Source organism: Dothidotthia symphoricarpi, assembly GCF_010015815.1.
Source record: "Dothidotthia symphoricarpi CBS 119687 unplaced genomic scaffold P153scaffold_4, whole genome shotgun sequence".
In the NCBI taxonomy this organism is placed as follows: Eukaryota; Fungi; Ascomycota; class Dothideomycetes; order Pleosporales; family Dothidotthiaceae; genus Dothidotthia; species Dothidotthia symphoricarpi.
The window spans coordinates 828082-840470 of record NW_022985011.1 but is presented as its reverse complement, the minus strand read 5'-3'; the positions used below and the strand labels follow the sequence as shown (position 1 = coordinate 840470).

The 12389-nt window shown below is 53.8% G+C and overlaps 5 protein-coding genes across 5 annotated transcripts; 2 read left to right on the top strand and 3 right to left on the bottom strand.

Moving 5' to 3' along the window:
• Positions 1-130: 130 nt before the first annotated feature.
• P153DRAFT_393727 (uncharacterized protein) lies at positions 131-5380 on the bottom strand. Its single transcript, XM_033671256.1, has 2 exons — positions 2991-5380; positions 131-2945 (listed from the first exon to the last, which is right to left on the bottom strand). The coding sequence occupies exons 1-2, from the start codon at positions 5304-5306 to the stop codon at positions 591-593; spliced, it is 4671 nt and encodes a 1556-aa protein (XP_033527156.1). The 5' UTR covers positions 5307-5380; the 3' UTR covers positions 131-590.
• Positions 5381-6280: 900 nt separating this feature from the next.
• P153DRAFT_364043 (F-actin capping protein, beta subunit) lies at positions 6281-7343 on the bottom strand. Its single transcript, XM_033667500.1, has 5 exons — positions 7302-7343; positions 6951-7250; positions 6815-6894; positions 6448-6765; positions 6281-6397 (listed from the first exon to the last, which is right to left on the bottom strand). Exons 1-5 carry the CDS (start codon positions 7325-7327, stop codon positions 6324-6326), a joined length of 798 nt encoding a protein of 265 aa, XP_033527155.1. The 5' UTR covers positions 7328-7343; the 3' UTR covers positions 6281-6323.
• A 189-nt stretch (positions 7344-7532) lies between these two features.
• Positions 7533-9699, top strand: P153DRAFT_428812 (uncharacterized protein). The gene is made up of 4 exons (XM_033672738.1): positions 7533-7800; positions 7847-8084; positions 8143-8620; positions 8671-9699. The coding sequence occupies exons 2-4, from the start codon at positions 7979-7981 to the stop codon at positions 9521-9523; spliced, it is 1437 nt and encodes a 478-aa protein (XP_033527154.1). The 5' UTR covers positions 7533-7800; positions 7847-7978; the 3' UTR covers positions 9524-9699.
• Positions 9700-10218: 519 nt separating this feature from the next.
• P153DRAFT_354233 (uncharacterized protein) lies at positions 10219-10830 on the top strand (the record flags this gene model as incomplete). Its single annotated transcript, XM_033666493.1, has 3 exons — positions 10219-10347; positions 10401-10689; positions 10745-10830. 3 exons carry the CDS (start codon positions 10219-10221, stop codon positions 10828-10830), a joined length of 504 nt encoding a protein of 167 aa, XP_033527153.1.
• Positions 10831-11312: 482 nt separating this feature from the next.
• P153DRAFT_173074 (uncharacterized protein) lies at positions 11313-12325 on the bottom strand. The gene is made up of 2 exons (XM_033662311.1): positions 12109-12325; positions 11313-12056 (listed from the first exon to the last, which is right to left on the bottom strand). Exons 1-2 carry the CDS (start codon positions 12285-12287, stop codon positions 11513-11515), a joined length of 723 nt encoding a protein of 240 aa, XP_033527152.1. The 5' UTR covers positions 12288-12325; the 3' UTR covers positions 11313-11512.
• Between the last annotated feature and the right edge of the window lie 64 nt (positions 12326-12389).

Below are 12389 nucleotides of genomic sequence, written 5' to 3'. Positions count from 1 at the left end.
GACCCTCCCACTTGGCTCCCACGACAAGACAAGAAAGACACAGTCACCAACCTCAGACACCAACCGCACCTACCTCGACAGAAAGAACACACAAACACACAAACACACACACCCCGACATCACATCCTCTGCAGGAATAAACTCATTGAATCAGATATTATCCATCTACTTGTTCCGCACCCAAGCATCTGAACAGAAGGGGAAGGGTATACGCCATACTAATGCCATGCCATGCCACGCCCATGTCCGTTTTTACGCAAACCCACCTAACAGGCCGGAGACTCCATGGAAGAAAGAGAAGATAAAAGAAACGCCCTCGCTGAATGCAAATGCAATGCAGTACTGTCATATCGTACCGTACCGTAGCGTACCGTACCAGCCTCCATGACCGACTACTCCATATCCCATGTCCATTGATAGTCCATGTGCAATTCCCCTTAGTAAACACCGTAAAATGCATGCATGCTGAAATCATATCCCAGGCGGAAAAAGTGCACATCCCCCACGCTCAGTCTGAATCTTAACCTCGACTCCTCCCGTTCGTCTCTTCACTACTCCTCATCTCCATCTCCAGCTGCGGTAGATTCCCATCACTCAGGAGGCAACCTCGCGCGCCCAATCCGAATACGAACAACCAGCCTCGGCTGATCACCTCCATACCTCTCGACCTTGACCAATTTCCCTGCACTCGCCCCACCAAGTTCCAGACTCTGTCTCTTGAACGGGCGCTCGTCTCCGGCATGCCCACCGATAACTTTCCTCTTCTTACTCTTGTCGCTCTTGTCGCTCGCGAACCGCGCCAGCACCTCGGGCGCAAGACGCAGCTTGACGATCTTACTCCGCTTTGGGCGCGGCGGCTTGAGCCCCGCGTTGCCGGCTGCAAGTGCATTCGTGCTTGAGGGACGGGGCGCAGGATTGGCGCTCGGCCGGGGTGGAAGCGCGGCGTTGGGCCGTGCGGGTGGAGCGGCGCTGGGGCGAGGGGACGGCGCAACGCTAGGTCGCGGCGAGGGGGCAGCGAGGGGGCGGGGAGAAGGCGCAGCGCTTGGGCGAGGAGAAGCGGCCGAAGAGGAGGGGTTTGCGAGTTTTGTTTTGATTTTGAGTTTTGGCGCGGGGAGCGGGATGGGAGAGTTGATTGCGGGGGGTGTTGGAGCGGCGGGGACGTGGACGGGTGTGGGTTTCGGCTTTGGCTGCGTTGGTGTAGGTGTGGCTGCAGGAGGAGCCGGCGTTTGGGCCGGAGGAGCGACGGCTGGCGTAGGGATAGGTTTTTGAGTAATTGGGGCTGGAGTCGGGACCTTTGGTTGGGATCTGTCTGCTGGAGCGGGCGACACGCGTGGAGTCGGTACTCGAGAAGGCGCTCGCGACTCTTGCTTGATCTTGATTTTCGGAGCGGGAGGTAGAGGCACTGGCGAGGCTCTTGCTGACATCAACGCAGGAGAATCCCGAATAGCTGGAGAAAAGGCGCGAGACTGGTTCCCAAAGTCGGGCAGCGCTGAATGCACAGGCGGAGGCGACACGGCAGACTTGGGCTTCGTGGCGATCTTGAGTGACAGCTTCTGTTTAGGGGGCGCTACAAGGGGAGTCGTCATCGTTGGAGTTGTCGTAGCTGCTGTCGCTGTTGTTGTTGCCGTCGTCGCAGTCGTCGCAGTCATCACAGGCGGCGGAGGAGCCGGTAGTGCCAGCGGTGGTGGTTGTTCCAACGGCGCCTCGCGCGGTAGCGAAGCTGGAGCTTCTTCGACCAGAGGTCGTATCGGCTTGGACCGGAACTTTTCAATCTGCCAGAAGCGAACCCTTGCCGAGCCAACATGCTGCGCTTTCCAGTAACGTGGCAAGTGTAGAGTAACGTGTAGTGCATTCTTCTTACGGCCCTTGTATACAATGTCGCAGAATTCTAACAGGTCGGACATATCGTTGACTGATAGTGTTGTCGACTTCAAGGCCTCTTCCAGCGCAGCGCGTAACGTCTGGTTATTCACCAGGTCACCCTGCAGCCCCTTGAGTGCGCCGTCCAACTGCTGGCGAGCTATGTTTGATGCTCGATCAGCACCATCGGCATCTGATTCAACGATCAAAGCGTCAGTAGCGTGATCGGCAATCCTCTCTGGGACGAAGACATCGCCGGTAGCTATCTGTCCAACGGCCACATCGAAGACGCCAAGCAGTTGTCTCCTGAAATAGGGCGAAGGATCCGACCGAATTTCATGAATCATGAACTTCATAATGCTGTCCTTGCGAACCATGCCCAGGCGAATGAGACACTCCCACGCCTTCAATCGAACATTGTCCGCATTGCCCAGTTGAGCATATTGCAGAAACTCCGAAGGCTTGAATGGTGTTACCCGATTCATGCTGAGCTTCATAGCACAGTCAAGGGCAGTTGTGGTGTATATGTTTTGATACGTAGGAATCCATTCGTCAAGGCGCTGGTGACGAGTAAGCTCCTCAATAGCCTTCTTAGCAAACTCGAACTCTTCTGCTTGCTGAGCAAAGTTGAAGGAGTCATCCATGCCAGTCGTCGTACTTGTCAGTGATTCTGCCAGGCAATTCATCAGCATTGAGATGTAATGATCGTCGCTGTAGTCGTTTCCACGGTTGTCGTTATACCGTATGATATCGAGCAAGAAGCGCTTCGCCTCCATGGGGACTTTTCCATCCTCGCCTTTGATCTTCGCAATTGCTTTCGGAATAGCACACTGGATCAAGTAAGAGCTCCGGTCGGAGAAGTCGTTCGCTCGTGTCATTGGCGACCCTGGGATACAGAAGAGCTCGCGGAAAGCCTTCTTCAGGTGGAAGAGCCCGACCCAGTCCGTTCTCTGCTTAGCGCTTTGTGCCATGACTTCAGCGGCCATCGTCCGTATGCCGTGGAAGTATCGATTGTCCATCAACGTTTTGATCAAAAAAGTAGAGATGAGTCTGTGACCTTCTCTCGTAGCAAGAAATTGTATAGACTGCGGAGTTAGCATATGAGCACGGAATACAGAAGGTCAACAAACCTCGGCCTGTGCAACAACATCCTTGTCCTGCTGCAGTTGTGAGATATACATGTACGATGGCATGTCATTGATGTGAGCTTTGGCGATCCACTCGAAATCTGCATCGACGCGAATCCACTCGTAATGCTCTTGTTCCTGTTTCGCCTCGTCCTCTGGCGGCCAGTCATCTAGTCGCCATTCCTCGTGGTCTTGGGCATTCGTGAAGAGATCTCCCAACATGTAGAAGGTGACATCTTCCTGGGCTTCTCCTGACGCATTTAAGTTTGCTGCAGCATCCTGTCGCTCGCGATTGAGCTTGTTCCGCTTTAATCGCTTGTACTTCGTGTTGTACGGGATCTCCACTTTGACGTTTGATGAGTTGATATCGACTATGTGTTCATAAGGCGTTCCGTCCGCTTCGTGTATACGAATGGTCATTGGACCGACAAAAACGGGCCATTGTTGCCTTGGATTAAATTGGCGTGAACGTTCTTTGGCTTCTCGCATGAAGTCATCCGCAGCAAGAGGGCTCTCAATAGTCGTGATCGATGAGTCGGCCTGTATTTGTTTGATTGTAAGCTGCACAACCTGCTTCTTTTTATTGAAGGTGGGAAAGCATTCAAAGGTAGGGCAGCCTGAGCCTTCGATCCACTGCTTGAAGAATGCATCGAGCTTTTGATGACCGACCTTCTCGCAGATGTCGAGGAAATCATCCGTGTTGATTGCGCCGTTGGTGTATTTCCCTTGACGAGCGTTGAACAACATGCGGTACAGACATCTATCAACACCATTCTTGCCGCTTTGCTTGACGAGCCGATTGTGAAGGATGCCCAACACCAGTAAAGACTTAAGCTCCATGAACTCCTGCTCGGCGGGGTCCAGTTGCAGAAAGTTGCCTAGGTTTACGAGAGATGGTCGCTTGTGGTCCATTTGAGTGACTTTGTCGACCATCATCTTTTGCCGGAATCGCCAATCGTTGCGACCAAATAGCTCGCGCAGATACAGCTCGGCCATGAACCATGAGCCACCGATGATTATCCAGTAGTCGTAAGGGCTCTGAGCAATGACATCAACTCCTATCCACTGGCTGGCCACAGCGTGAACCAGGACTCTGGTCGTATGCTCGAGAGGTTCCCACACAGTCTCTGGGAAGAGCAGGCGGGAGCTGCAAATGGAGAAGGAGGCCGTATGGGCTGTGTCGCATTCGAGATCGTCGACGAAGGCAAGCTTGTATGCATTCCCAAAGGCGTAGCTCTGGAAGCGCTCAGTGAAGCTGTCGAGAGAGCGAGCGAGCATCATGGCGCTGTTTCTGACCTCGTCCTCCTTGCCTGGCAGACAGAAGGCGTGCACCTTGATGGCGTTTGTTCCGAGGCGTTCGTCGTCGGCCGTGTCTCGGTATTCAGAAAGGTTGACGTGCTCAAAAGGCCCGATGACAAAGCCTATATGCTGAGCAAGAACCATGGTATCGCATGCAAAGCTCGCCGTCTTTCGTGAGGGGTCGTTTGGGTCCACAATATCGTCAGTCAAGCCGCCAGAGCAGATGACGGACATTTCCGTGGCCCTTTCCTCGTCAGAGAGGTCGACGTGGTCGTCGTCGGCGTCTGCCATGACACTGTCGGCTTTGTCTGCCTCGTTCGCGAGTGGCTGGGCGGTCGTGCTTGGGACTGGTGAAGGGGCTTTGGTGAGAGCGTCGCCCATGGTGCGCGGATAGCGGATGGAGAGCTCGAAGAGACATCGCGAGGAGCCGTCGTCGAGGCACGGGAACAGGCTGGAGGCGGTGCCGGGGAAGGGCGAGTTGCGCGTATAGCAGTGCGGGAAGCGGGCGTCGCCATCCTCGACGCCGACAAAGTGCAGGGCATCGCGGAAGTCGTCCAGGACATAGTCGACCTCGAGCTTCAGCGGGGCGTAGAAGGTGCCCTGGGCGTCCTCGGGCATGCCTGCCTCCTGCGGGCGCACCTCGCGCGGCTTGGCCTTGTCTGGGACGAAGATGACCAGCTCGTCGGCGGAGCGCTCGTCGACGTGGCGCGAGATGCGCTCCTTGGCATAGTGGTACTGGTCGAGGCCGGTGCCGGGGTAGAGGGTCAGGCGCTGGTGCAGGTTCGAGTAGCTGAAGGCGGCCGTCTGGCCCTCGACGCGGACGCGCGTGGGCCGCAGCTGGCGACAGTTGAGGACAATCTCGCGCAGCTGCGAGTTCTTGGGCTGGATGTCGAGCGTCGTGGTGCCCTGGACGCGGCGCGGGCAGAAGCTGATGTCGAGCTCGAGCTTCTGCTTCAGCACATCGAACGAGTCGCCCGTCGAAGGCTCGTCCGGTACCTCGGTGGTCTCCGTGGGCGCCATGTTGGGCGACGCAGGCGATCCTGCTCCCCGGGTGCGATCGTGGGGTTGTAGTTGGGCGCGGTGGGTTGGTGGGTGAGTCGACGATGGTGTTGCGCGCCGTATTCGAATCGCGACGAGGAAATCAGTCCGAGCTTCGGGAGGGCGCCGCGTTGGCCTCTAGCGCGCCTGTGTCCTTCACTCTCACGACGTCACACAAAACACATCCCATATCCAATGTCCAAGTCATCAACTCGCAAAACAAACACTGTTTCATGTATGACAGATTCAGCCTCAGTCGAGCAGAATCAACATCACTAACACGTACGACGAGATATGCATGAAGTACAAGTAGAAGTCCATTAAACCTTGCACATCGTCTGCTCAGACATCTCACAATAAACACCATGGCTACCCTGACCTGCCCTGACCTCCCTCTACACCTACTAGTCCTCATCTGCATCCTCGTCTTCGACCCACTCTACCCTATATATCTGATCCATAATGTCGTTCAACTTGGCATGCTCGCCATGATTCCATGCCCATGAAATCAAGCGCAGCCACTCCTTGCACTGCTTGTATTGCTTGTACTCCCTCGTGTTTCTGTCCATCTTGGTGGGTTGTTCCTGCACGTTGTCGGCAACGAAACGCGTGGTCTCACTCGACGGCATATCGGGAAGATCGGACTGCTGGGGAGACGACATTGTTGTTGACAAAAAGCTGAGGAAACGGTTTAGTAGGTGGAGATGGTAGTGTAGAAATGTACACATCGGTTCATGCATATATAGTCTGTCAAACAAAGGAGCATGTTGTCTAGCACCTGCGTGAGACAGCGAGTATATACTGATTGTGCATGAGACAGTTGCTACTAGAATCCATCAGCAAAGCAAGTATGAGAGCGCGCATATAAAAGAGTGGTTGCTATGTCTACTACACTCTTGCCTCACAGCGCCAGACACAACATACACATGTGTCAAATAGTAGAGGTCGCTTGGTATCCATTCCACGCCATACTGTCCTTCTTATCTCCCAGCCCATGCCCTATCTCCCCATGCTGTTGATCATCTCCCTCTGTGTTGCCCGATCCTTGTTCGTTTGACTGAGCGGCGGAATACCTGTGAGATCCGTTAGCGAGGACAGTCCATCACGGCGTTTTTTAACATACTTCGTAGATCGCCCACGACATCCTTTGCTTTGCCAAAGTACACTTCCTGCAGCAGATTGCGCATCTTGAGCTCCATGTCTTCGACCATCTTGCCAATGTTGGCAACGTGTGATGTGTCGTCTTCCACGGCCATGTCAGCTTCGACTTGGCGCACCATGTTGCCGGAGAGGTCAAGGCCGCCCAGCGCTTCCGAGTCAGTCCCGAGAGAGAGGATGACGGTGGAGGTCAGCTTGTAATGGGCAGTGCGGGCGCGGTCCTGCGCGTCGAAAACGTGGATGCTGTCCCAGCTACCAGAGCTCTTGGGTGAGGGGGAGACGGCTGTCTGCGTCAGCACACGACCCCCAAACATGTAGAGTAGCATACACACATTTCTTCAGTAGCACACACCCTGCGAATCCATCGTCCATGTCCCAGAGGTAAACACTCGATATGCCGCCCTCAAAGTATCTGCCCACGTCAGCCTCCTTACTCCCAAGCCACGACTCCAGCCTAAGCCAACTCACAGCTCTCGGTACACGTCAAACGCCTCGTTCGCCTTGACCTCCATCTTGCGGATACGCTCACTAGGCGTAACGCCCTCGTCGATCGGCGGCTCAAACTCATTGCTCCACGGACTCCGCCAGCTGTCGCCGTCGCGGTTGTAGTCGCAGCACAAGAAGTCGCGCTTCGTCTTTGAGCATTTCTTGACCGCGAGCGGGATGTCGACTGATTCGAGGAGGTCTTCTTCCAGCGTCGGGTTGAGCGAGATGATGTGGTCAACGTTGCTCTTGACGTCCTTGGGGTTCAGGCGGCGCAGGAGATCGCTGGACTGTTGCATTAGCACACGGCGTGGTGGAGGGCCTAGAGGGGCTTACAGAGCGCTGTCAATTGGGTCCGCCATTTTGAGTGGAGATATGCGTTGCAGGGCTGCGAACCTGGAGGAGACGAGGGCGGGAACTACTTGGCGTGTGCTATGCGTGTGGATAGCTCCGAGACCAAACCCCTCGATCTCCGTCGGAGGCTCGTGAGTGGTGCGCGAGTCAGGGCTGAGGTCGCCCATCTTGGAATCGCGTCGTGCCAAGTTCAACCTCATCTTTCCAGTTCGGAAATCACGACTGTATGCCAATATGCGCGACACTGACTGAATGGAACAAAAGCTCGAAGAAAAGTAGGAGAACTCTTTCACGACCCTGGTGGCAGTCTCCAGTCTGTTGACGGTCTGACGGCGCCGGTTCTGGCTTTCACTTCACCACGCAAAAGGGACTTGTGAGCGCTGTCATTGTGAGAATCTGATCATTAGGCCGAAGAAAAGCAGACAAAAGCCTTCAAGAGCCTGGGACATAAGATACGGGCTCTTTGAGTTTGAGCAAGTTGGTGAGAACATCCGAGCGGGTTGCTCCTTCCACCTAACGTCGCATAGCCCCCCATCCGCGCCAACGAGACCTTGGACCAGGCCTAGGTACGCCTGACGCGATTCTGAGCCTCTCGACCTACGACCAGAATCACTTCAATAATCCTGTATTCATCTTTGTCTCATTGAACAGAGTACAATATGGTATCGCTTGCATCCTTCCCCAATGAACTTCTCATTGCAATCCTCACCCAAGCCGCATACGTGCGCAGTATCAAACGCGCTTTACGATTAAGACTTGTCTGTAGTAGGTTTTCAACCTCGACAGATCGAATACTAGGCACGATTTTAACTCAAGCTACCAGAACGCTTTGCTGATACCGCCACCACCGCCATCTTCAACTCCGGCATCCTCGACCGCGAAGAAATGTCAGACCGCATCTGCAGAGCCCCAAACTTCTGGGCAGAGTATCTTGCGTACCAAACGCTCAAGCATGTCGGCCAAAAGAGCCGAGACATGAAAAAAGTGATCCTTGTCGCGCAGCATATCTGCCGTCATCGCCTCAGCTCTGCAGATAGAACGTGTGTTACAGCAGGAGCCGTTACCGACGATGAACTAAGAGAATGCGTGCTTGACCTTTGCAAAATGCTAACCATATTGTACAACGTAACATTCAGCTATGAATCATGGCTTGCTGCTGAATCCGCAGACGCGGTCGAAGGAGAGGAAGACGTGTCATCCCTCGAATTCGGGCGCCATCTTCTCAGCGCCGCAGCTTGGATGGGTGAGGAAAGCCTCGTCGTCAAACTGGTGGGAGAAGGCTGCAATTATTGGGATTACCAGTGGGTATCTTCCTCGTGACCCCTCACTCGTCTCGTGCTGATATTCCTAGCCTGCGCCCCAGATTTTTACATCCCCTCCGAGCCGCGTCCTATCGCGGCCACGTTGACATCGTCAGATTTCTGATGGTCGACGATTCCGGCGATGCTCCACACCCATACACGCGCCGCTGTATGATCGTCAATTTCGCCATGCTAAACAGCCATATGGAGTTGCTCGCCCTCACTCTGGATCCTACGTGGCACAGCGGCCCAGTTCCGCCAGAATGCATCCAGACACTACAACTCTCGGCGCTGATTTCGGTCGGTACGCTGGAACCGTTTGTACGGCTGTTGGAGAGCGCTAAAGCGCACATCACCAATTATAAGACAAAATGGATTCCTCATCGGATCGGCGTTGCAGTAACAGCGGGTCAAGCAGATATCGTGAGGTATTTGATTGAGAAAGAGGGGGCGGAGGATCATAAACATGATGGGAACGATGTCTCGTTATTCCAGTCTTACTGTCCAGTCGAACTTGTAAAGGGCCGGAGACTACGACAAAGAGACGTCACCCTGCTCAGTCGCGCTGCCCGAGCCGGGTTTGTAGATCTCGTCCGGGTCTTTCTCGATGCCGGAGTAAAGCACGACCATGCGATCGAATTCGCGGCAATGTGTGGATCGAGGACAATCGTAAGGTTGCTGCACGAGCATGGGCAGAATACAGATGACGCCATGCAGGGGGCACTCGCCATGGCGGTGGACAGGGAAGATACCGCCATGTTCAACCTTCTGGAAGGGTTAGGAGCCAAGCTCGACGATGACGTAAGGGCGGCGGTGGTGAGAAAGGCGCAGGAAGAGGGACTTGAGTCAATGGTCGAAATGCTAGGTAAAGACGGAAACGCACCTTACAAAGGAAGGACATGATTGAAGGCTGTATAAACACGAAGACATTTAACGAGTACCCTCACCGAAAAAATGCAAGGTGAATTTGGTAGTCAGCAGATTTAGTAAGATAACTCGTGCCTTCCTGAACCCTAAAACGAAGTCTACAAACCGGTGACATCACGTTTAGTATATTACATAGAATTAGCAAAGCCTACAAATGGAATCCTTAAGGACGCGTTGAAAACACCACAGGTGAACGTAAAACCGCGGACATTCCATATCTGTCGCGACCCACACGGGAACACACAACAACATCGTCGCCACACACTCAAGACACTTCACCAGGTGAAATTATGTGTCTTGGTCACTTCCAGGGAGCCCGGGTAACTTTGAGCTTACAACACTGTTTCACTGACAATGCCCACACCGTGTTTACCCGTCGCAGATTATGTGACCCTGCAAATCGCGTTCTATCTCGTAGTCTTTCCCTGAAGTTCCGGCGATCACACAACATTGCTAGGTGAGGCAGGATTAACTAAATGCGCATCTGCAGTCATATACTCACCTTCACCGGCGCTACCATCCAGCATTTAAGCTGCACACCCCCTCATCTTCTGACATTTCTTTCTTCTCTCATCGCATCCTAACACATTTCTCTCAACATCACTGCTCAGTCTCACTTTGACTACTTCACCTTATTTCGCACATTCCTAATTCCACAAACATCCATCGACATGTCTGACAAGGTCGACACCGGTTCCGCAGGCGGCAGTACCTCGAACGGCGCCGCTCCCCAGTTCACCGAGCGTGAGCTCCAACTGCTTGGATGGGCTATGCAGTCGCTCAAGTCTGGTCCTCCGGAGGTATGCCTCGCCTTACCCCTTCACATCCTTACATGTATGTCTAACAACAACAGATCGACTACGAGAAGCTGGCCAAGTTCGCCAGCATGTCGAACCCCCGCTCGGCCAGCAACGCCTGGGCCAAGATCAAGAGCAAGCTCATGACGAGCTCCGACGGCACTGTCGCCGCCACTCCCAAGAAGGGCGGCGCAAAGAGGAAGGCCGAAGATGGTGGGGAGGGTACGCCCAAGAAGACGCCCCGCAAGCGCGCCGCCAAGAAGCAGGACGTCGATGGTGCTGGTGATGCTTCGCCCAAGAAGAAGGGTCGCGCTGCTGCTAAGAAGGTTTCTGACGATGAGGCTGGTGAGTACATCTCTTCCTTCTATACTTCATCATCACGCTATAACTAGCCCTACAGACAACGTCAAGACCGAGTCCGACGACTCTGCTGACACGAAGTCCGCCGTTACCGCCAAGGAGGAGCCTATCGAGGACGAGGTCTAGATTTCCATCATTCCGAGGGTAAGTCGCTTCTCCCCTTCTCACATAGCACGCACTGACATCGTAGGCATGTCTTTAACGCTCACGCTCTCATCTCTCGCGAAATGGTTGCTCTGTGTGTTGGGCTTGCAAGACCTCGTATGTTCCATTTCCTTTCTTATTCTCGGCGTGGCCTAAAACCTCTTCTTTCTTGCTATTTCGGACGGTTTGAATGGACTGTGTCGTTTCAGGAGGATCTAGGCGCTTGGGTACTCTGACGGATGGACGGGAGCTATGTGTGGATGTTTTGGACGGGGTTTGTGGCACTTATGGTGGACCATGATGATGGGATTTACGACATGGGTATGCGGCGCACTGCTTGCTTGAATCTGGTGTGGGAGGACATGACAAGGAATACGGCAATACTCGCTGTATGGTCTGACTCTTAATGGCCACTCAAATGATGATTCGGTTCTTAAACCCCTGTGATTGGCACTGCTCTGTTTCCACTATTCTACACTCATGTTGCTGTCTCCATAACCCCATATCGTGGGCACTGTCCATCGTTTTCCTCTCCATATCTGTCTCACAGCCAACGATCGAATTCCACTCTTGACTAGGCAAGATCCGATCCGTCAGGTTGACACCATGTTGTATAGAAGGGTTTCACCAAAACCCAGATTTCTCATCGTCCGAGAATGCCTCATTAGAACTTGAACCCTAACGCATTCTCCGTCCTCATCCACGCCATGAGCTCCTCATCAGTCTCAAAGTCTGGCACCTGGTGCTCCCGTCTGAGCCACTCATCGAGCCACTTATCCTCCCCCATTTCCTGAAAGTTCGGGCACTTCTTTCTCACCTCCGCCTCAATACTCTTCTTGGCACCCGCACGAGCCATTTCCCTACACGGAATGACCAAGCGTCGGATGGCTCCACGCTGCGCAGTCAACCGCTTACCGAGCCATTGGTGCATCAAACGGCCGGACGCAAAAGCGAAAGTGTTCTCGGCGTACAGCATCGAAACAGTCTCTGAGTGTGTCTGGCGACAGACGCGTAGAAGCGCAACGGCAATATCTTCACCTGGGCACAGATACACATATTTACGGTATCGAGTGGTTCGTCCATGGCAGTTGTAGAACAGGGCAACCCAGTCGAGGTATTTCGAGGTCGTGAGTGCGTATCTGAAAACCATAGCTCGAATCTCAGGGGGTAGGCGAAGCAGTGGCGATTGTGTCGAGTTCGCGATAGTTCTGTGTGGCATGTTAGCATTCGCACGAATTGCTTGTTGTTTGTAATACTTACTTGGCTTGCAATTTCTTGTGTGTCTCCATACTGATCATACTGACAGGGGGTTTTCTGCCAGTGTAACGCTTCCTGCGAGGCGGTAGGGCTCGAGGCTTGCCGACAAAGCCTGCATCGCGAGCAGTGGCTTCACTGGCTTTTGTTTTGGTCTGTGTGCTCTTGCGGAGTGTGCGAGCCATCTTCTTGGGTTGGTAGCGAGAAGATGAGAAGATGAGTGGAACTGTGAAAGATGAGAAGTGAGCGAAGTGCTCCTGCCTCATTTTGATAGAGGAAGTAACGCG

What these genes read in the sequence shown, in the direction of transcription:
- P153DRAFT_393727 (XM_033671256.1), bottom strand. Translation starts at nt 5,306, where the DNA reads ATGGCGCCCACGGAGACCACCGAGGTACCGGACGAGCCTTCGACGGGC. An exon ending in ATGTTGTTGCACAGGCCGAG is followed by an intron (nt 2,946 to 2,990) that starts GTTTGTTGACCT and finishes CTAACTCCGCAG; the next exon opens with TCTATACAATTTCTTGCTAC.
- P153DRAFT_364043 (XM_033667500.1), bottom strand. Translation starts at nt 7,327, where the DNA reads ATGGCGGACCCAATTGACAGCGCTCT. An exon ending in TTTGACGTGTACCGAGAGCT is followed by an intron (nt 6,895 to 6,950) that starts GTGAGTTGGCTT and finishes TGACGTGGGCAG; the next exon opens with ATACTTTGAGGGCGGCATAT. An exon ending in TGTCGTGGGCGATCTACGAA is followed by an intron (nt 6,398 to 6,447) that starts GTATGTTAAAAA and finishes CGGATCTCACAG; the next exon opens with GTATTCCGCCGCTCAGTCAA.
- P153DRAFT_428812 (XM_033672738.1), top strand. Translation starts at nt 7,979, where the DNA reads ATGGTATCGCTTGCATCCTTCCCCAATGAACTTCTCATTGCAATCCTC. An exon ending in ACGATTAAGACTTGTCTGTA is followed by an intron (nt 8,085 to 8,142) that starts GTAGGTTTTCAA and finishes TCAAGCTACCAG; the next exon opens with AACGCTTTGCTGATACCGCC. An exon ending in TGCAATTATTGGGATTACCA is followed by an intron (nt 8,621 to 8,670) that starts GTGGGTATCTTC and finishes TGATATTCCTAG; the next exon opens with CCTGCGCCCCAGATTTTTAC.
- P153DRAFT_173074 (XM_033662311.1), bottom strand. Translation starts at nt 12,287, where the DNA reads ATGGCTCGCACACTCCGCAAGAGCACACAGACCAAAACAAAAGCCAGT. An exon ending in CACAAGAAATTGCAAGCCAA is followed by an intron (nt 12,057 to 12,108) that starts GTAAGTATTACA and finishes CATGCCACACAG; the next exon opens with AACTATCGCGAACTCGACAC.